The following is a 24,356-nucleotide window of genomic DNA, read 5'->3' as shown; positions in this document are numbered from 1 at the left end:
TTTTCCATAAAATTTTAATGTAACATTAATCGTTTTGTATTATACTGAGTTACTTAGTGAAAAAAATATTAGTTTTTATTCCATCGCATCAGTAAACTTTAATTTATTAAAATACAGAGCACTTTTAAGTAGGGTTTTATCAAAGCAGCTTGTTTAATCTTTTTAGAATATCATTCTTTTTAGTTTTAGACTTCTTGTATATACTTAAAACGTTTAGTATTATAATATCTAAGAATTAACCAGTTCCCTTGAAATACCATACAATGACATTGTTTTAGTGAAACTTTTATAGATTCATTAAGTTTGACATCTTACTAGATATTAAGATTGCCTGATCTTTTAAAGTTTTTATATATAAATTCGATGAATTATTAGTTTAAATAAAAGAGCATTGTCATAAAGTTAAAATAATAAAAACAACATATGTAGCCAAAGTTTGATTATGTGTTCTTAATAAGAATTTTTTATAAAATCTTTATCTAAGTGTTACATGTATTTAAAAACCATAAATTTATAAATAGTTTATCAGTTTTAACTGTAATAAATAATAATAATCTATAAAATAAGACTCTTAGTAGTTACCTAAAAAACAAGAAAAAAAAAAGAAAAACGAAGTAAAAACTGTTGCAAAAGAATTAAAAAAAAAGTTGAATATAATTTAATTCAAAATAATCAAAAGGGACTTTATATTTTAACACCAGTATTGTTTTTTAAACATTTTTTCAAGAGCTTGCAACGAATTAAAGCATAAGACTTTTAAACTGTTACTAGCCAAGATATTTCTACAAAAGAGTTTTGGTAATTTAAGCTGCTAAGCAAACAAAATAAAGTTTTGTTTTTGTATCTTGGGCTTTTTGCAACTATAGTGGTTGGAGTTGCGACAAATACGAAATATAGATTAAAGTTTTACCAGTAAAAGTCTAAATATATAACCTTTTGTAGATAATATTTTTTAAACGCTAGTATTTTATTCTAAGTTAAGGTCCATACTTTGGTGTATAAAATAATTAAAACTAAAAAACGTTCTGTGTAAGCTTTTTACTTTTTTCGTAAAGTATTTTTATTGCAATAAAGTTCTTGATACTAAGTAAAGTACTAACTTCGATTGTATTGTTCTAAGCTTTGTTAGCTTTAAAGTGTATTTGAATTTTTTAAACTGCGTACTGTTCTATTTAAGAAATTTTTTAAGCAAAGCTGAGGATCCTTTTAGGAGAAAATTTTTTAATCAGTAGTTATTACGGCCATCATCAACATAGTTGAGATGCTTCGCGCCATCATTAATTATAGGAGAAACATTGTTAGGCAAAGTAACAATTGAATAAACTAATTAAGCTCTTTAGTATTGAGCACTCTAGTTCAAACAGTTTTCTAACTTATGCAACTTTAAATTCAAATAGTATATTAATTTTGCATGAAAAATAACCACTTAAGACTTATGTGTTTAGAAAGCAATTACATATAGTTTAGATAAAAAAGTATTTAAGAATTTAGTTTGATCTTTTATGGCTATAACTAGTATGAGATTATCTGATAAACAATTTGGTCAAATTTGTCCCTAACCGCTCGTCAAACATTCAACTATTAACATGCATAAATTCATGGATAGTTCCTTATCTCAAAAACGAATATATCAAAGTAGTTTACACTGATATCCAAAAAGCTTTTGATTCAGTATCACACAAACGACTGTTAAAAATATTGAGTCAGTATGGACTACATGAATACTCAGTGAAGTGGTTAAATATTTTTTTAATTTGGAGATCACAAATAGTGGTCACTAACGATACGATGTCAGATCTTTTATCTATGTATAGTGGAGTACCACAAGGTGGTGTAATTGGTCCCCTCCTTTTTTTTAATTTATATTAATGACATTAGTTCAAACATTGATATTAAAAGTGATATGAGTTTATTTGCAGACGATACAAAAATATTTAGTGAGTCAAATATCTCTTTACAATCCACTCTAGATAATATCTACAAATGGATAATATCTACAAATCCAGAAAACTCGATTTAAATCCTACGAAATTTAAGATTCTAACAATTTAGAAAAGCAAAACGTTTGACCCGATTGATCTCTTTATCAATAAAACTAAGACACCAACAGTTAAAGTTTTTAAGGATTTAGGAAAATTTAAAATGAAACGAACACATAAGCTGTTTATATAATGTTGCACAAGTTTCATCCTATCAAACATTAAATAGTTTTAAAACTAACTCAGCTACTATTCTAACAAAACTATTTAACGTCCGTCCCAAGCTTGAATACAACAAACAAATTTGGTCACCCTTTAAAAAAAATATATTAACAAAATTGAGTCTGTGCAAAGTAGTTTTACCCGGTTGATATGTAGTCTTTGTAACATATCCCATTCATCATTTAATGAAAGATTGGTTAAACTTGGATTGATGTCTCTAGAGTATAGAAGACGGGAGTTTGATTTATCTATGCTTTACGAAATTATTAATGGGAAATATAAGGCTTTTTTCAGTCAAGTTTTCAGTTTTTCCCATATTAAATATCAATTAAGAGGAAATAACAAAAAAAAAATGTAAAAATAATTTTAACAACAGTCAGTGGCAAGGTTCATTTTTTCAGAGAGTAGAGACTATGTGAAACAAATTACCACAGGATATAGTATAGTGTGAGAAGTCGGAACATTTTCGATTTAAAATTAAAAATATTTAATTAGAATAGTATAAATATTAGTAAAATTCATTAACTTTTCACAAAAACAGTACATAAAAATATAATTAAAGATTTAATACTAATTAGTTTTTTTTCCCTACGCCTCTCCATGACAGAATATAATTATTTTTGTACGAATGATTTAGTGCGTAGTAAGTTATCGCCTTTTATATCAATCAAATAAATTTAATCTTGTTAATGAGTTTTTTAAATTTTGACCATGTTTGGTGTTTTGTTTATGTTTATTTTGTGTAAAATATGAATATTTTTATTTTCATTATTCTCATTGTGTGTCTTGTTTAAGTTGCTCAGGTTTTGATGCCTGAGTCCAACATTGCACAATAAACAATATAATAATAAAAACAAAACGATTAAAAAGTATCGATAGCAAACATTGAAAGTACATTTTTTAATTTTAGAAAAACTTTATCATTGTTTCTTAATAATTATAAAAGCAAAAAAAGGTTAAAAATTTAGAATGAAACATACCAACACTAGTGTATCTAAAATGTAGACTGTTTGAGCAATATATTTTTCTCTTATGTTCTTGACTTCACCCTGATATTGAAAAACTTTCTAATACAAACACTTTTAGGTTAGTATTTTATGTGTGTTATCTTTTCCAAAAAAAAAGAGGTTAACTTAAAAAAATATGCAGATAATAAGTTCACTTGTTACTTTTGTTTATAAACAAAGCTCAGTTTTGCTTTCTAAATTAAACTAAAATTTAAAATTTATATATTAAACTTTACGAATCCGAATGAATAAGATTTGATAATTTAACATCGTTGTGACGATTATTAATTTTAATATTTATAAATGACTTACAGAATTATACCAGTCTTACGATCTTTAACTTTGCAAATGATACATTGTTATACGAAATATTGAAAAAAACACAAACTTTAATGACACTAAAAGTAAAGCTAAAAAAAGTATCAAATATGCAAATGGTAAAAAAACTCAAACTAAATCTTAATACAATCAGAAGTATGCTTTTAAATCCAGTAGAAAAAAAGATTTAACATGAATTTTAGTGTAAAAATACATAAATGAGATATTAAAAAGACGAATTTTATAAATATTTGAGAATAACCTTTAGTCAGCACTTTAAACTGATCAGAACATATAGAAGCTACAAAAACAAAATTAAAAAAAAAAAAAGATGCAGAAAGTAATTTTTTTAAATAAAAAAATGCTATATTTAATCTTTAATTCTCTGGTTTTTAGGTATGGTTTGTTGTGTTCAAGAACAGCAAATAAAAATATATAAGTGATATCAAATTTCTATTAAACACAGCATTTAGATGCATACATTATGAGAAATATTTGAAATGTAATATAAATATAAGAAATTTTTGAGCATCTTGTCGTTTGTTCAATAAACTATTGAAAAACTATTAAGAAATATGATCTAAAATTTAGGAAATTAAAAAATAAAAGTGTAAATTGATTGTTTAAATCTGTATCTATATGAGTTAGGTCTTTTTATATTTAAAAATAAGAATACTTTGTTACCTGGTGAGTTTAATGATTACTATAAAAGTATAAAAAATCTATAGTTATCACACGAAGTCTTCAGAAACAAACTTTTTTCTTCATAGATTTAATAATAAAAGTGTACATAAATCTGCACTAGTCTATCAAGGTAGTAAAATATAAACTGAGCTAACATTATGTTCAAAAAATCTAAGTTACTTTGGAAATTTCCAGAATGAAGTTATTACTGCTACTCTTTTACACATTTTTGAACAAGAAGAATACCAGTAATTGTTTCTTTTAGACCAAAAATTTTTTTACATACATTTATTTTTTGGGTTTAGATAACAATGGTTCAGTCGAGTTGCAGGATGTTTTATTTGATTGTTCTTTAGATTATTTTTAAGTTTACGTTTTTGAATTAAGTTCAGCACATTTATAAACTTCTTTGATTTTCCAGCTCGCCAATGTCAAATTTTAGTTGTAGATGTATTTGCTTTGAAAGAGTTTTATAAATGATGTTTGAGATTACTGTTTTAAGTAAACTTATAACAAGTTAATATGTTTTTCTTTGTTTTTGCGAACATTTTTTGTATTGTTGTAGTTACACTTTTAGGTTTAGAAAAGTATTTAAGTTGTAAAAAAGTAAGTTTTAAAAACTCAGAAAAATTGTTTTTATTAACACTTTTTTTTTCTTAACAAGTACATAGTTCGTAAAAGTTACATTACTCATTTAATTTTTTTTATAAGTTTTGAAATTTTATAAAAGTTAAATTTTGTTTAAGGTTGAATTCAAACATTTTAAAAGTTATTGATTTATTTTTTGTCTATCAATTCAATATAGTTTTTCAAACGTTTTCAATCACATTATCAAATAAAACGAATAAATAAGCAAAATATTAGCATAAAGTACTGATAAAACTTAAAGTAAAAATGTATCAGCTTATTTCATTTTTACTTTTTTTTAGATAAATTGAAACCTATCTTTCAAGTATTTTCATGTTTGCTATTAGGGTTGTTTATTATGTTATAAGTTAATGTTTACAAGTATAAAAATGTTTTCTACTTCTACCTTTTAATCTTTTAAGCAGATTTAGATTTTATTTTCATTTGTATCTTATTAGACAAGTTTTGGTGTAAATGTTGAATACAAACTTTTTAAGTAAATCTACTTCTTAGATAAATTTTGTTTAGTTCTGTTTTCTTATTATCGTTTTTTACTTTTGTTGAAGTTTAAAGATTTTAATAAAAAAAGTAATCTTTATTAGCTTGTAGTAGATTGTAAAACATGTGGTGTACGACTCGATAGCCAAAACGATTTTTCGTACACCAGGTCCTTATACTAAAAGTTTTTAACTCTTTTCTTTTGTCGTATAATAAAAAATGACAACGGCATGGTTTTAGTTTTTTTTAATAGTAGTAGAGTCTTAATGACTTTCTGACATGGTCCTTGTTATTGATTATTTAATAATTGTTTCTACTCTCTAATGTCCATGAATTGTTTCTACTCTCTAATGTCCATGAAATGTCTCTTTGTCTCTTTTAAGTTTACGAACAAAAGCATAAAATAAATTTTTTAAGTTTTTATTTAGCTTGAAAAATTTTGTTTTGTATAAATTTAAACGAATGAAAAACATCTTAGAAGTGATTCTGTGATTTGCTACTCTCGGTAGCAGACATGGTATGAGCAGTGTCTATATTCTCGGCAGTAGGACTTAAATTGTGATTTTTAATTAATTTAAATCCTACTGCTGGACATTTTTTAACACTATAGACACTGCTTTTTACTATGTCTATTCGGCAATCTTCAGAAATAAAGTTCTTACTTTTAGCAAACTGTCTAAGTTTTACAATGTCCGTACTGCAAGACATAGAGTTGCTATAAATAGCTAGTTCCAGTAACTAAATCTACAAAAATACTATAAGGTCAACTTGCGTTTCAAAAAAACTTACAAGTTCTAATGCTGTTGTATAAGCTATTTTATTGTCTTTAAAAGCAACATAAATACATAATACTATTTTAAATAGTAACTTAGTTCTGCATTAAAAAAATATTTATAAATTATTGATAAGCTGATTTATAATTCATTATTAAAAAAACAGTTATAGAAAATAATAAGATTTATTTACGCTTTCTTTTCAGACTTTTAAAGTTTTTTTAAATATGTTCAATTCAAGTGTTGTATTTTTTACATTAATTTAAATTCGTTTAAAAAATAATTGTTTAGAGTTTGGTGCAACTTTGTTTGCTTCTTAAAATACTTAATAGTTTGATTGACTTTTCTATAAAAATACTGTTTTCTACAAAATGTTTAATGAATAATACACTATTTTTATTAGATGAAAATATATTTAATTGACTAATTTTTATTATGAATCCTTATCAGCTTAATGTTTTAACAATCATTTATTTTAGTTTAAAAAAACCAAAAATCGCCATAATTTCACAATTTTCTGTGCACACACTAAGCAATTTTAATTCAAATTAAAAACTTTGAAACAATTCATTTAATGATTTTATATAAAATGTTTTTAGCAAAATTTCTATGTTTAGTTTAATAATATTAAGAATAATTTTTTTCTTAATACAAGTTCTTTAAATACAAAATTATTTAGTAATTAAAGTTTTATTCCATGTATTATAAGTTTAATTAATACTATACTACATACAAGCAAAAGTAACACCCGCAATAGAAGATTATAATATTCTAATTAATTTCTAGGGAGTTCTTAAAGTTAAAATCTCAGTTAAAAAATATTTTTAGGTTTTTTTGTTTTTTAATTATTTTCAACTCAAATTATATTTCATAAATATAAGTTTAGAAAAATATAATAACTATTCAAAAACATAGGTTTAATATTTTGCTAACAAAATATCCTAGTGAAATAACTTAACTGGAATATAAATAAAAATTTTTTTACAGTAGTCTTCCTTTATTCTAACAACATATGTTTCTGTGTGTTAACGAATCAACACACTTCAACTAGGTTCTGTAAAAAATAGTTACTGATATGAAAGAATAGAAGCATAGAATAAAGTAGGTGTATACATGTTTTCATTAAATAAAAATAATTTCTACAGATTATAGTTAATAATAGGTAAAATACTTAATACTAAATCCGACTGTTATAAAACTGTATAGTATTTGTAATTATTAAGTCTAAAATAAGTACTAAAATAAGTAAAGTAAACTAAAATTCTATTAATTTTAGCTTACTTTACTTATTTTAGACTTAATAATTAATAATCATTAAAGTAATTTTTTTTTACAGAACCCAGTTGAAGTGTGTTGATTCGTTAACACACAGAAACATATGTTGGTACAATAAAGGAAGACTACTGTACAATTTGTGAAAAATATAATAATCATTCAAAGTTTATAAACTTTTATTAACTGATATACATTAGTATAAGTTATATACTTATGGTATATGTTTAAGTTTCAAGTTGTATTAACTAAACAAGTTTTATAAAATACTAGCTAAATGTTATATTTACTTTTCGTAATTTGTTAGTAAAAACCTAAAAAGAATCTTATTTTTTTTTTTATAATCAAATAACATCCTTAACAATTCATTCTTTATTGTTTTGTTAAAGATAGCATTAAACATAGAAAGGTTCAAATAAAACTCCGTCGTAAAGTATAATTTGTACATAATAATATATGGCTGTTAAAATGTAATTTAATCAACACGATTTAGCTCAAGTAATTTTTTATACTAAAAAATATTTAATTACAGTTCGGTGATTTTTTTAAAGAGTCAACAAGTTTATTAATTAAAAAGTATTCAGTAAAACTTATGTACAATAAGTTTGCAATAAGTATTTTTAGAGCACATCTATATGGTAACGTACTTAGATTTTAGTTTATATAACATTTTAAATACTGAATAGCTTTTAGCGTTTGTTTAAGGAAAATTGTGTGAATAAAATAATTTGACACATTAGCAGTATAAAATTACAAAAAACTGCAGTTTGAAAGTTGAAAAGCATTTTTCTTTGCAATAAACGCAGCTTTTTCTCAAACAGTCTTCTTACAACTTCTCAGGAATAGATCAGGCACAACTAGGTTTAAAATTTAAATTATTTTGTTTCTATTTGCAGCTGATACACTAAAACTTTTTTTAAGAAAAAATGCTTAGACTTATGCTGATAGTAGATTAAAATACAGAAGTTATCGCTGAGGTTTACACATTTTGAGGTAAACTTAATGATAAAAGTAACAGTATAGAGTTTTATTAAGTTTTTAAAGCTAGCAAAACATGATGAAGAGCTTAAAATAAATTTTTCAGTTATCACAGCCTGTATGATTACTAATTATTGTTAAAGGAACCATAAATTAAATGTTTGCTATAAAACCAAAAACTTTTTATAGTTAAAAAAAAAACAAAAGCAAGTTTCGGCTCTTTATATTGGTCAGATTAACAAAGTATAGGAGGTAAATGACTTAAGTTTATTTGATTATTTACTTATTCAAAAAATTGTTTCAAGTAATGAGTTAAATTACTATTTGTTTCTTAAATACTTAAACTAGAAATACTTAAGTTTTTACTAAATTATAATAACTCAGTAGTTTTTATAAAAATAGTTTATGCAGTATATTAAAAATATAACATTGTAAAAAACTTTTTTTTTTCCAACTTAGAAGTCATTACAATAGCTTCTTCATCAACGATACTTAATTTTTTATAAGTATACAGTTGTATACCTAAAAAATAATTTATTTTAAATTTTTTTTTCAATAAAAAATTTACTTTTTTTGCGTTTTATCTTAAATTAACGCTTTGTTTTCTCATTCTACATAAAACAGCTGTCAAATTTTTTTAAAGAAACTTTTAAGCTGCCATAACAATGTTTAAAGAAAGCTTTAATTTTTTCAACATTATTACAAGTTTTCTGCGAACAGTAGAAAATAATTTCCATTCTAATTATCGGACACAAGTCAGCAATCTTAAAACTGGTATGACTTTCTAAAAAATATGGTAGTTTTAAGTTAGTCTTAAAAATTTACATGCAAAAATGTTTTACTCAAACTTACTATTAATTTAATTTATATTTTTTTACAATGTTTGAATAAACGTTTTATAAGAAAATATATACAAACTTTTTAAAAATTTAATATTATAGTTCTACCTCTTGGTAATTAACTCTTCAAATTAACAAAAAACCTCGAAACTTTTATTTATTTCAACGTAGAGCTAAAAAATAAAAAACTTGAGAAATAAATAAGCAGAAAACGTATTAAAATATTATTTGCAAGCTACAAAAAACTACTACTTTAAAATCTCTTAAAAACATATGTCGTCATAATTCACAAAAAAAAAGTTTTCTATGCAAAATCGAGTGCAGGTTTTTGTTTCTATGCTGTTAGTAAAAGTATTGATCTACAAATTGGTACCAAGAAGAAAATGTTTGATATAATCAATTATTGACAGATGTAGTCTGTAATTTTCAAATAAAATAAATTGTAGTTTTAACAAAATGCAACACTTTACTTGAAACAGAATGTTTTATTTCAAAATAAAAAAGACGATGAAATGTAATTTAACAATCGAGATTATTTATTACAAAAATAAAAATACTTAGATTACAAATAACTTATTTTTACTGTTATAGGTTAAACTCATGGTAGTTTTGTAAAAACAACTTTTATAGAAAAAAATAACTTAGTTTTAAAAAATATCTTATGAAAGAACACATGTAAAAAAGGAGCTGTAGAAAGTCTATTAAGAGCTTTTTTTTTTATTTTATCTTGTGATATTTTTACAAATACAAAACAAATTCGCAATTATTTTCGAAAATATCGAAAAAATTATTTGCTTTGTTAAACAATAAAACTTTATAAAATATTTTAGAATTTCTTAAAGAAAAATAATAAACACTTTTCTATGATATGGATATTGTAAAACTACTTATAGAATTATAATTGACATAGTTTTAGAAAACAAATTTTTGTTTACACCTAAATGTTTTAAAGTACTGTATTTAAGCTATAAAAGATTCATGCACTACATTTTATATCTCAGATATTCTTTCTAGAGAAAACTTTACTTTCTTTCTATTTAGAACAGGGGTCGGCAGGCAGTTGGTGGTCGCGGGCCAAATTTCAAGTCTCCAAAGTTTTCGCGGGCCGCAGTTTTAGTTTTAGTGAAATTTGAAAAATCTTTTGGCTTTAGTTTTAGTCACACTAGATAAAAGTTTTAGTTTTATTCACCTTATTATTTTAAAAGACTTTTAGCTATACATAGAATGCCTATTTAAATTAATATTTTTTAGAATGGAATTTACGTTGACTAATATACATAAGTGTTAGTAAACTATGTACTTTCATAAGCACTTAATAAGTTAAACGTAATATTTATTTAATTTTATCTACAACCTAACTTTCTATAAAAACCTAACTTGAAAGACAATTTATGGGTTATTTTTGTACATTTGTTATATTAGTTACCTTTTTTCATAGTTCTAAGAATATTTACTTTGAAAAAAGTTTTTGCGTGGTAAATAATTTACACTCATTAAAAAATTTAGTAATTAGTTAACTTAATAAAACTAATACCTTTTTGTATTCCAGAAAGCTAAAACAAGTTCTGGAATACTTTAATAAAATATTTTATTAGTAATTAGTCTTTTACATGGTTGCCATTTTAAAAGCAAAAATGTCTGAGTTGTATCAAACCAGCCTAAGTTTATTAAAAGTTGAAAGAGTTAAAAAATAGCTGTTAATCAAGCTTAAATACCTATTTAATATATCATCATTATCAAAAAGTACACAAATAGTAAGAAAACAAGAAAAAACTACAATTAGTATATTACACTACAGTTATAAAAACTATTCTGAGAATTGGAACATTTCTTTAAAGTGTTTGAAATAAAAGTTTCACACACACCTGAGTTTTCAAGCTTTTAAAATAGCCTGTTTGTGTAGCAACCAAGTTAAAATAAAGTTCACAACATAAAGAAATTACGAAGGTTATTAACAGTAGTTAAATTACATGCCAAAAAAATATAAGTCAGCTGGATTGGACAATTAAGTTTCTTAAAGAAATTTAACAAAAGTATAAAACTTTATTGGGTCATTAGTGAAGTAGAAAAACTTATTTTTTATTAAGCATTCTAGCAATTCTTTACCTGCAATGAAAGTATTGCATTTAAAAATAGTGCTAGTAAAATATAGGACGAGCTACAAGAATAAAAAGTCGTTAGTTAGGAGTTATTGCGAGAAACGATAAAAAAAAAATCACCAAAGTCAGTTCCAAAAAGCACATGATTATCTTCAGTAACTACAGAATGATCAGAAAAAACTATTAAGGCAAGTTATAAAGTAGCAAAATTTATTACTTAAAATGAGATACCTTTTTTAATTGAAACCTTCTTTAAAGAATTTATGTTGGCGGTAATGAAAAACTTTTTTCTTCAATGACAACAAGAAGTCGTGTTTAGGAAATGCATTAAGGTTACAAAGTCGAATAAATCAAATTAAGACTTTAATCAATCTCTTAACATGAGAGCACTGATAGAAAAACCTTTGCTCATCTGAGAATTTTTTTTATAGATTTTTTTTAACTTAGACATTTTAGTAGAATTTCTTGGTTTAGTTCCAACGCGAAGCACAACAACCGGTGAAATTTTACAAGTAAAGGTGCAATGCACCAATACAAAGTTTTTGGAAGTACATTCCTTCTTTTATTTTTAGTATAAAGTTTGATTAAAGTTAAAAAATGTCTTAAAAAGTAAATCAATATTAAAAAATACTGTTAAGCTACTTTAATATATTTTTTAATAAAAAAATATTTATTTGGTAATTTTTGACATCATAAAAAATTTTTTGGAAACTTCATTACTTTACATGTAAAAATTGTTTGAAATTCAGGTTTATCAAAAATTCTCAAATGCAAGTTTTTTTTCCAGATTTTTTAAGCATAAATTTTCAAATTCAAAGCTTTTACGGGATTCAAGTTTTTTGGCTTCACTGATTGTTCACACTTAAATGTACACAATATTATAAATAATATTTTGAAATATATCAGCTGCAAGACTTAAAACTTAAGATATATTATAACTCAAACTAACACTGTGGATTGAGCAAAACATACATTATAAGTTTAATTTGCCACTCATTCAAGCGAAAAAGCCAATCTGAGTCAACAAAAACATTCCTTTTATTTTTGTATACAAAAATCAATTCTAGCCAAAAACTTAAAAATGATTTAGTTGGCCTGAGATTTGAAGTCTTCAAATAGTGATAGTCTGAGTGTGAGGTAATGTTTAGTTGTTTATTTGCTTGAATTTGAACTGTTTTGAACAATGTGCAAACTTAATAAATTTACCATCCTTAAATCTAGTTTATATTAAATAGGTAACTCCAAAAAACAGTAATTGTGTGTATTGGTATGCAAGGCATTAAAATTAACTTAGTTTGACAAAAACAATGTTTGAAAAATAAAAATGTATACCTAAAAAAAACTGTATTACTTTATGTCATATATATTGCTTTAAATGTGTCTGTACAAATTTAGGTATTACATGTAGAAACAACAATGTTAGAAAGTTATGCATAAACTAAACTTAAACTAACTAAAGTATTAAATAAAAAGTGGTTTAAAATATGAGCATCTTTTTAAGTTGGTATGCGTAGAAATTAATTTAAAGTGCAAAGAAAACTTCTAAAAATTTAAAATGTGTCAAAAACCTTATTTCTTATTACTATGTTATTTTAAATAATTTTACACCAAAATATAACATTTACAAATAAAAAATCTATAAAAGAAACTTAGAAAACGTATAAAAATTATTTGAAAAAAATATCTAAGCTATAAAGAAATGATACTTTAGTTAATTACTGTGCAATACTTTTGCACAAATGGAAAACATTTGCATTTACTTATTTAATAAATAGGTGTCTTATAACTAACTTATTAAATCCAAGCACTCTTTACACTCTTTTTTTTTAGATAATTACTTGCTGTTGTAAAAAAGAAGTTATTATGAAACTGAGAAAAATATCCTGTCAGAATGATAATCTGTCTTATTAACATTTTTAAACTAAAGCGGTAATTTCTTCTAATTATTTTAAAATGTTATACAGAGATTTAAAACCAAACTAATCAAATTAAATCGAATTACTGAAAAAAATTTATCTTGAAATATATTTTTGCTCAGCGGGCCACATTTACATGCTCGCGGGCCACAAAACTTTCTTTCGCGGGCCGCATTACATTCAAAAAAATAATGTGCTCGCGGGCCGCAGATTTACCCTTCGCGGGCCGCAATTGGCCCGCGGGCCGCAGTTTGCCGACCCCTGATTTAGAAATAGCTTTTTCTCTTAATTTCTTGGTGCTAGCTAATTTAGTTATAAAACATTTTAAATGCACTTGGTAATTATTAAATAAAAAGGTTAAAATAATGTAAACTACCGTACTTTAACTGCAGTAGATTGACATTTACAAATGATCTAAACTTGCAATATTTTTTTTTATCGTATAGCTTAAATGAGTTTTGATAAAATTTAAGAATATTTCCATTTAACTTGAAATTCATGAATATCTTGTTTACTTAATAACTGCTTACCTTAATGTTCTCTCCTTTACTCGCTCCGTACAAGCTCATTATCAAGCGCGCTCTCAAATCGTGACGTCACGCACACGCTAGCATGCACGGTATCGGTTAGGTACAAACTGCTCAGACAAATATACACTCTTCAGTATGGGTGATCCTTACCTGCGTCTACTCTAGTAGTAGACCAGTAAGATCATCAAATGATGACTGCGGTATGATGATTCTCCAATGAGTTATGACTTACCGCGCCTCAGTTGGGATCGCAACCCCAGCTGAGGATTGTCTGATGCCTTCCTAAACTGATGGGTATTTGTCTCTGTAAAGGGGCCTACATTATACCAAACCTTAGAGGCCATACGTATTTATAAGCCGAATTAAGTAAGCAAGGAAATTGCAGGTGTTTAAATTTTGTAAAGTATTTATTTGGAAGTTTAATGTAGCTCTTGTTAAACTTAGAAATGTTGTTGAAGTTTAGACAAAAACTAGAGTTTTCATCATATAATGTTGAACAAAACCTTAAGAAATTTTTTTCATCGAACCATGTTCAAATGTTTATCAAAAACATTTTGGTTTAATATAAATGGTGTTTTAAATTAAAAAAAAAGAAACGTTTTGAGACAAATTAATTATTCACAGACCATTAAGTTAAAAAATACTTTTAACACTAATTACTATTAACTTCCTTTTTTCAGTACTTAAAAAACCTGCGTTAAGGTTTGTAATTATAAAAACAAAGGTTTCGCTTCTTACACTTTGCTTTTTTATTCGTTCACATACTAAACTTTAATTATTCAAGTTGCTTTCATTTGTCAAGTTAACTTTTTATGAGAAAATGGGTTATCTTATTCGATAGTTTTTACAATAAGTAAACAGCAAGCTTAGAATAATTAAAACTGTTACCTTGGCTGCAAAATTTTTTACTTTGCTTTTTCTATATTTTCCTATGAACACTTAGTTTTTTATGAAAAACTAAAAAATTGTAAATAAGTACAAAAATATTTTGTATGTTTTAGAATCCAAAAATATTTTCCTGTATGCATTTTATAAAATTTGTTAAATATTTACTATCTGTAGGCTTAAGAGTTAAACAACTAAATCAATGTTTTTGGTATAACTTGAGCTAGAGACCAAGTTTTTTAATTTCACAGTAACTTATCTCTGAACAATATTCAACTTTCCTAAAATTTTTAAAGAATACGAAACATAAACAGCGATTATGTATTTAAAAAATACATTTGATTAATATAATGAATACTAAAAAACCGCACTTAAGTTATCAAATAAAAAGAATCTAAGTAGAATTGACTTATGTTATTTTCACATTTCTTGGTTTAAAGATAATCGTTTCAGAATCGTTGTCTCTATTTATTTCTAAATGTTTTATTTAACTTGTTCCTTACAATATTTCTAGTTTAAAATAGTTCTTATACTCTTCTATTTCTATACTCATAGGTAAAAATTTTATAAATATAGGTTCTTTAAAGTAACTGTAGTGAAAAAAGTTTTGCTAATAAAAAATAAGCCTTAAAAAAAAGTTTAAACACAACTAAACGTAGTTTTTCAGACTACTTTGAAGCTAGTATTAAAATCAACTCCCCAAAAGGGTTTTTTAAATAGGTTGGTTTAAAGTTTACTTTACTGACAAAAACTTCCTGTCAGGCATACAAAATGAGTTCCCATGTCTCACAACGTTTTACTTTGAGTGATTTACCGCATAAAAAAATATTATAAAGATTACCTATTGAAAATTTGTAGAGCGTAAGTGGCTTGTAACAATTAGCCACTTAAAATTTCAAACAAAACACAAGCTGTAGGTGAGAGAAGAGACGCGTCACGCCTGAGTGCTTTTACTTTTATCAATTTGTAATATCGCGCACAAAACTGAAGATAGCTTTGAGTGAGGTGAAGTAAAAAGAACTGAAAATAAACTTTGCTAATTTCCAGTTGCCTAAGTTTTATTGGTTGCAAGTTTTTTGGTTAGTTATTGTATTTTTTAAAATACATAGCAGTTTTGATTTTTGTAAAAGTTTGTTTAGTTAGTTTATTTTTTCTTTTTTTATTTAAGCCAGTAGTAAACTTTATAAACAAGTGTTTTAAAACAGAAAGAAAAACCATTATTACCAAATAAAATCAAGCTGTAGTTTAGAGAAAGTAGTAAATAAAAAATAATTAAATAAAATTAGTTTACTTAAAGTCTATAAAGCTCTAAAATGCTTAAAATAACTTTTTTACATCCACTGTTTTGCTTTTTAAATTGCACACAGCAGAATTTTTTTTTTTTTTAACTAAAAACATAATTTTTAAAAGTATTTATTTATACATAATTTAATGATAATTGTAGTAAAATTAAAACGCAGCTAAGTAGCATTTTTGCTCAATTTAACTGTGTAAGCACAACGATTGAATTACACTAAACTGTTTTTAATTAAAAGCAAATTTAAAGAAACTGTACATAAAAATTAATGTTATAATTAACTTATTGCTTCATATCTCAGTTAATTATAAAATTAGTTTTACATAAGCTTAAATATGTTTACACATTTTACTATATTTTTTTATGAAAAAAACAGACTAAGTTTAAAAAAAAATATTCAGATTTAAGTAGAGTTTAAAAATGTTAGTTAAAAAAAATATTTTTTTGTTTTATAAAAGGCATAGATATAGTTTAGTTTTGTGAATAAATATCATGTGAATACTATTTATAATTTGAAATTTAAGTAATCGATATTGTTGAAAAGCACAGTAATTGTTTGCTTTCAAGAAGTAAAAAGACAAAACTATCATGTGTGCAACAACTACTTTCCTTTTATTTTGACTTATACTTGATTTATGTTTTTGTAGTTTAATTCAGTTGTAAACAATAAAATGTGTTGAAAAGACGTTGAAATTTAATACTTATAAAAATAACTAGAAAAGGAAAAAACACTTTTTACATGTTATATAAGACGTAGGAGTAAATTTTAAGCAACAGAACATTGGGTTTAACTTGGATTTTCTAAAGTCAAAAAAAAATTTCTTATTCCTAAAATAGTTTAATTTAAACTTATCTGTTTATTTGAATTTTTCGGACTATAGTAGTTTCAATGTGTTATAACAAAATGTAAGGTACTTGGATTAGTTAAGCTTTTGTGTTAAGTAAAAGTAAGTTTTTATTTAAAAAAGCTTTGTGTTCACTTAGTCATAGCCATTTAATAGTATAAAAAGTTTCTACTAATTACCTTAAGCTAGAATGAAAAAGCCAAAAAAAATCATTAGTTTAAAACAACTTACAGCTTAATTTGTTTTAATTATTAACAAAATTTTTTAATACAAACTATAGTTTAGAATTTTGAAAACTAGAGTAAAATATTTATTAAAATTAAAATGTTTAAAAATTTGCAGTTTGTTTAAATTGAAGCCAGAGTTACAAAAGTTTTAAACTTTCTTTAAGCAATTTTTGCTCTAGTTACTATGTTTAGTGTAACCTAGAAAGTATAACCACAGAAGTTAACAAAACTGTTAAGAATGTACTTTAAACGTATCCTTACTAAATTTTTAGTATAAGCTTAAATTTAGTTTAACTAGGTAGCTGAAAAATAAATGCCTTTTATAAATCTATAAACATTTAGTTACTTGCAAAGCGTAAAAGAAAAAAAAAAAAATATTATGTAATAAAAATATACTTTTAACTAAAATTAATACAAATTTATGTTTGAAATCAATTGTAATAACATTTATTGTTGAGTAATATTGGCTTATCAACTGCAAAACGATAGCACCAAGTGCAAATTGCTGTCTAATGCAAAATTGTCAGCTAAGTCAGCATAAACCATCTGTGAGAACTTGAACTGATTGCTAAGTTATAAGTGTAACTGCAATTGCCATAAATTGTTTCCGGCACTATCTTGAGTTTTTATTCTAAATACAACTGGATTAAAGTTTTCAACTTTTCTAAAAAGTTGTATTTTATTAAAACTAGTTTGAGTTTAAACTGTTTCGTTTATTTTTCAGGAACTAACTTGAAAATAATTAAACTAAAAATAAATTTAAACAATGCCTTCTGCTGAAGATATAGAACTAGGAGAAACTGATCATGTAAGTCAGACATTATTTATAATTAAATTAAAATTATTCTGTTAGTTAAGAGAGACAACTTGTGTCAATAAGGGTTTTATTTATTATAAAAAATTTTGTGATTTAAAAATAAAGTTAGTTTCAAAAGTACTTTAGTAGTTCTAAATAAATAAGAGTAAATATTTGTAGAGAATATAAAATCATTACTACTGAGAATACTACTGTAAAGTTGCAGTTTTGTTAGATTGTAAAACCAAACAGTTTACTTTATAACAATTATTTTACATAAATCGTTAAAAATGTTTTTTTTTTAAATTAGTAAAGAATTTTAATGAATAAACAAAACAAATTTTAAACAGACATTGTCATGGATATTTGACCAAGTGAGTAGTTTATTATTTATAAAACTTTAAATAAATAACATTTTATCAAGAATTTTTTTTGTACCACATAAATATTAAAATCAATAAAACTTTAGTTAATAGATCTTATATTTTATAGTTCAAAGTTGTTTTTATTATGTTTGAAATGGCTTACTTTACTTTAACAAAAAATATATAAAATGAAACATAAAAATATTTAAAATAAATCATAAAAATCTATTTTAAGCTTTACGTATATTCAAATATGTTTTTTTTTACTCCAGTACGTAAATGCAAACGGAGAAATACCAGTAAAGAAGTTCGGTGAGATCATAGAAGCATACAGAAGCACATTAAGTGATCGAACCATTCAGAAGCTACTCAGGTACGCCGACACTAACAAGGATGGATTTATAAGCAAGCAAGAAATAATAAGGCTGGTTAGTTACAAATGAAATATTAAAGTTTGTTTAGAACAAGCTTACCTTTTAAATCCACCCTTTAGGTTAACATGGCATCATGTTTAAGGTAAAAATATAATTTCAAATGTTAGAATTATGTGGTTTTAATAACAAAGGAACCAAAATTCTTACTAAGCATGATTGAACACTGAACAAATGCATAGTCTGTTTATAAATTACTATTAGAATATTTATAACATGAGCAAAAAATACATAGCAAGAAATATAGATAACTTTACTTATAAATATTTCTTATTTTATTAGAACATGTGACTTATATGCTTATATCTAACTCAATAAGGTTTAAAAAATAAATAAATGTTACTTTTGTACTGTTTTTAGAGCTAGTTAATAGAAAAAACTGAATTGTTAAATATTTTAACTTTAAAACAAAGTATTTTCATAAAAATAAGATAAAATATAATAGGAGTTGATGAAATTTGCTAATATTTTTGTTTATAAAATATAAATGCTTTTAAACTTATAAACATAAGACATATCGAAGTATAGTTTTCACTCAGTTTAAATATTAATCTTATGACCGTTTTTAATATTAAAGGTTAATAAGGTGACCAACTACATATGAAACCAACTGTCATATTTCAATTTATATTTCCCTTATAACAGATTGTTATATTGTTTTTGATAAATTTTTTCAATATATTGAATAAAAGTTTAAATAAAATTATTTTACTCTTTTTTAACGCTTTTAGTTGTTTTTTTTTTTTGTCTTAAATGACTTAGTTTTGAGAAAAAACAAGTACTAACTTAATTATTATCTATAATATACATATTGTATTTAAAAAAAATGTGGAACAAAATTAAATTACGAAAAAAAAAAACAACAAACATGAGAAGAATAAAATTTCTAACCTTAAAATATTTTTTTAAATTGTTAATTTTCTGCTAATTATTCGTGAACAACTTGTGTAGTTCTATTTTTAGTTTTTAATTAAAATTTTACACTAACATTTTTCTCATAAATCAGGAGAGTCAGGATGCGGAGGAGACGGCGAGAGGGGCTGGGGTGAGCAAGAGTGACGTCACAATGTTCAGGAGGGGAGTGAGGGGGGTGGGAAGGTTTATCCTGCCCAGGCAGGAGGATCAGGAGGTTTACTACGAGAAGTACTCCTGCATGCCGCCTCCCCTCTTCATGATCCTCATCAGCCTCGCTGAGGTACTGTGACGTCATAGTGTGTACTTTAAATAGTTAAATAAGTTTTAAAGTTACCAGCTTTTTTGTACCAGCTTGTTTTGTAAATTCACTTATTTTAAAAGTCTTATTTATTAGATTTAACTTTAATGTAAACAAAAGTTTCTTTACAATTAAGACTAATCAAAGTAAAAAAAAAGAACTTAGGTTTAAATAATCTTTTAAATTTTAAAAAAATCTAAATAAATTTTTTTTCAGTTCGGAATATACATATACTATGCGGCATTGTACAACAACTGGCTCAGTTTTCCTCTTGAATTGATGAACAACCCGCTAATCTTCGACCCCAAGCGCAAAGAAGAAGTTTGGAGGTTCTTCACGTACATGTTCCTGCATGCTGGGTTGGCTTTTATTATACAAGATTATTTTAACAATTAAAAAATCAAAAAAATAAATACTTTTAGCTATTCTCTTTCCATTTTAAAACAAACATGGTAATGAGCTCATAAAAGTTTTAAAAGTGACGTGTTTGTGCCAACAAAAACTTTTACACGCCTAAACAAACACTTCTTTTTATAAGTGTACAAGTTTGAAATAAACTGTTGAAGCTTAGATATTTTTATTTTAAATTTAATGTAAACAAGTTATATGCTTGTTTAAAGTATAAGCACTTTAGTTTATATAACTTTTTTTTAATATGCAGTTTACAAATGTTCATAGGTGTTTACTATTTAATATACTCTTCTTTCTAAAGCTAAATATTTTAGCAAAACTAATATTTTTAGACTGCTTTTTAATGATTTTAGTTACTAATTTGAATTAATATTTCAAATTTTTACATACGCTGCATATTGATTACAAAAAACTACTATTCAGTATGTCAATAAACAATTGTTTTTGTTTTCTATTTTGATAAGTTGATATAAATGTGACCTAAATAAGTTTAATGGTAAGATTATAAGTTCCACAGAAAAGAGCTCAACTAAAAAGGAGCAAATAAATACTAACATTAATGAGACAATTTCAAACTCAGAGTTCTTTATTCAACAGAGTGTTTCATGCGTTATGAAATGATCACAAATTAAAAAAATCTATAAAGCAAGGCAGAAAAGGCTATTTATACTACTATAAAGTTTTATTAATTTTAATAGTTAGATTCTAATTATATCTGATTAAATTAAATAAGTCTGTTAAATTAGCGAAAATTCCAAAGTACTTGATTAACTATTAAAGAATTGTTGTAGAACTATTTTTTAAGTTATTATAAGGGTTAGATAAAAGTTATTAAAAATACTTGTTAGATATAGTGTATAAAAAAAATACAAACACGATAAAAATACAAGCACAAGTACAAAAAACTTATATTTAAGTGATCAAATAAGTTTAATAATAATCTTGAACTTCTTACTCTTTAGCGTATTTATTTTATTTATTCAACACTACAAAAAATTAAAGGTTAAAAATTTAACAAAGTTAGATTTTTTCTTTAGAACGTTTCAAAAAATATTAAAAATATAACTAGTTTTACAACCTACTTAACTTTTAGGAACCTAATTAACTATAAATAGTTCAAAGTTCCGCGATTAATCATGCATGTGAAATCATCGTTGCTACGCAACAGGTTGGAACACGTGGGCTTCAACGTACTCGTGCAGCTTTTCCTGGGTATTCCCCTAGAGATGGTTCACGGGGGAATAAGAGTGGGGGCAATTTACATCGCGGGCGTAGTCGCAGGTTTGAACTTCTTATAGAATAAAAGTTTAAATCTAAAAGTTTTTTTCTTGTTGTAAAGCAAATGCATGTCTTTAACCAGTGTTTTACTAATACCTGTTTAACTTTATAAGTCGAAAAATGAATTAAGTGTACCTCAAAGCAAGTTCAAAATAAATGATTTAAGAAATTTTTGTAATTTGAAATGAATAATACTTATTTTCTTACCTTAACTTTCAATGTGTCATACTTGTTGTATGATGGAATGCACTTATGCTGCATTTTAAACTGTAATTTCGAGGTTATTTGCCGGCATTCAACTATTATATTTTTGGCAATTTTTGTATTACTTTAAAAGTTTTATAACCAAAACTAGTAATGCAATTTTTGTATCACTTTAAAAGTTTTATAACCAAAACTAGTAATGAAATCTTTTTTTAAAAAGTTTCTGTCTTTAATTATTTATTCAACGTTTTGTCATCAAGCCTTTTAAAAGTTATTTTCTCAAAGCGTTGTATAACTAAAACGCTGTGAAAGCAATTGAAGTGTAAAAGCTTTTTGTACAAACAAAAGTTCTAAAAGCAACGAGGAAAGGCGAAAGTTTTCACAGTTTTGTGAAAGTAGGAACTTACCTTTGTCTCTGATAAAGAAAATAAAGTGGTTTATATTTAAAACATTCTTAGTGTTAAAAAAGTAGAGATATTTATAGAACCACACTACAATTTTAAGTGATTATTAAAGTAGTATTTATATGAAGATTAGTGTTTAAACATAAAAAATATTGTAATGTAGAGTTATAATAATTTCTATAACAAAACAAGGTTCGCTTGCAAGTTCAATATTCGATCCATACGTGGCACTAGTGGGCGCCAGCGGAGGAGTTTACGCTTTGTTCACCGCCCAATTAGCAAATGTCATATTGGTTTGTTTTAGTTATACTTATTAAACTCTTAAAACATGCATTAGAATAAATAGTGGAAACTTATAAAAACTTTCAACTTAAAAATGTTTAAAAAACTAACAGTAAAAATAAAGCATTGCTATTTTTTAGTGTAAAAACTACATTTAAAATTATTTAGTCATAAAAAAAAACATTTTTATAAGCATTTTAAATGTTTTTCAAGTTCTTCAAAACTATATCAGGTACTTGAAAGATTTACTAAACATATATGTTGTTCTATTAAGAAACAAGTTCTATTAAAAATAAAGTAATTTAAAATTATCTTAGATTCTTGAGCATTGTTTCTTTAAATTATTTTTTTATTTCGTTGGATATATAAAAATATGACTGCATGAAAAATATCCTTTTAGCAGATTTGTATTTTAAAGTATTGATTTTATACATATAAAGTTGTACATAAATGTCTTAAGAAGTATTTTCAATACTAAAGCTTTTGAAGTTTCAACAAGACACAAAGTTTACTGATCATAAAAATATATTAAATTTTATACAGAATGGCGATGTTATGCACAAACTGAGCTCACTTGCAAGAACTGCATTTGTTCTTCTAATTTGTAAGTTTATAGCTGAGAAGTTTAACAGCTTGATTAGTGTAAGAAATTCTTATGTTACATGCAATTTTGAAGTTAAAATACTAACTTTTACAGTAAGATTAAATGTACAAAGCTACTATGTAATTCAAAAGTTTAAAAAGTTTTCAAGTTTTAATTGTTAGTTTCCTTTTTTGAAAATTAAATTTTTTTTTAAGGAATAGTTTACTAATAAAAATAGTACCATTAGATTAAAAAACCACTGTAATCGATAGCTTTAGAAATGGCTTATTAAACTTGTTCAAACTCATTTAAACTTACATATAAAAGTCAAAAATATCATTAAAAAAAACACAAGTTAGCAAAAACATTAAATTTTAACGAGCTTTAAAATAGTCATGAAAAAAAATTTTTACAATGAAATATAATTTTTACTTGTAACACTTCACAGTGTGCGCCGACTTCGGCTACTCGGTGTACCGGCGCCTCGCCACCGACGAGGATTCCAAGGTGTCGTTCGTGGCCCACGTGGCCGGAGCCCTGGCCGGACTGTCCATGGGCGTGATCGTGCTGCTGAACTTCAAGAAGAACCTGCGGGACAAGGTGGCCTTCTGGGTGGCCGTGGTTGTCTACATCGCCTTCATGCTCTTCGGCATTCTGTGGAACATTTTCAGCCCCGTGTAAAAAGTTTCTGCAAAGGGTATTTTTTAATTTATAAATATTGTTGTTCGGAGCCTTCCAAGTTCAACTTTTGTTGAGAAAACATAAAGTATTTTTTTTAAATAAACAAAATAAAATACAATTTTTTAAATAAAAATATTTATGATGCAGCTTTTAATTTATAATAATTAATTTTTTTTGAAGCTCTTACTTAGCATCTTTGTATAAAGTAACAAATAATGGTTTAATGAAAATTTTAATTTAGTTCTTCAATATTTTTTTGTCGATGTACATAAGACTTTTTTGAGAACTCTGTGACTTATGATTTCCTGTCAAAGTTTTATTTTTTTTCATTACATTAATTTTTAATGAATTGAGTACTTTGAATAACTTTTTCAAGTGTTTTATTTTGGTTTTCTATAATGTTAAAATTTTCTATTTCTTTATCCTGCTACCTATTTTAAGTTTAAGTGAACGTGAAATACTTAGTTAAATGCATTTAATACATCTTAATAATACTACTTTAATATAATTGTTAAAAATATCTGATTTACTTTCAAAGCAAAACTTTACACCAAAACAAATAAAATCATACAAGCTTTTACATTTTGTTTGCATTTGTTTAGGATAAAATGTACATAAGGTTTTTAATAGCTATTGTGAAATGTAATTCTTACAAAATATAAACTACGTATAAAATTATAATAAAAATTTAAATTAAAACCAGTGTTTATTA

General features: G+C 25.1%; 1 protein-coding gene and 1 non-coding gene across 2 annotated transcripts; both read left to right on the top strand.

The window, feature by feature from the left end:
• The first annotated feature begins 13,869 nt into the window (after positions 1 to 13,869).
• Positions 13,870 to 14,018, top strand: LOC145841783 (U8 small nucleolar RNA). The gene has a single exon (XR_014370159.1). It is a non-coding gene; the product is annotated as a U8 small nucleolar RNA (small nucleolar RNA).
• A 3,700-nt stretch (positions 14,019 to 17,718) lies between these two features.
• On the top strand, positions 17,719 to 23,843 carry LOC145840137 (rhomboid-related protein 2-like). The gene is made up of 9 exons (XM_082947279.1): positions 17,719 to 17,804; positions 18,143 to 18,166; positions 18,430 to 18,585; positions 19,595 to 19,783; positions 20,018 to 20,160; positions 21,381 to 21,493; positions 22,291 to 22,391; positions 22,924 to 22,984; positions 23,412 to 23,843. The coding sequence occupies exons 1-9, from the start codon at positions 17,763 to 17,765 to the stop codon at positions 23,642 to 23,644; spliced, it is 1,062 nt and encodes a 353-aa protein (XP_082803405.1). The 5' UTR covers positions 17,719 to 17,762; the 3' UTR covers positions 23,645 to 23,843.
• The last annotated feature ends 513 nt before the right edge of the window (positions 23,844 to 24,356 follow it).

Source organism: Thalia democratica, chromosome 7, assembly GCF_965202585.1.
Source record: "Thalia democratica chromosome 7, ktThaDemo2.hap1.1, whole genome shotgun sequence".
NCBI classification, from domain to species: Eukaryota; Metazoa; Chordata; class Thaliacea; order Salpida; family Salpidae; genus Thalia; species Thalia democratica.
Note: the sequence above shows the minus strand (reverse complement) of the source record. Positions and strands in the feature narration are given on the sequence as shown.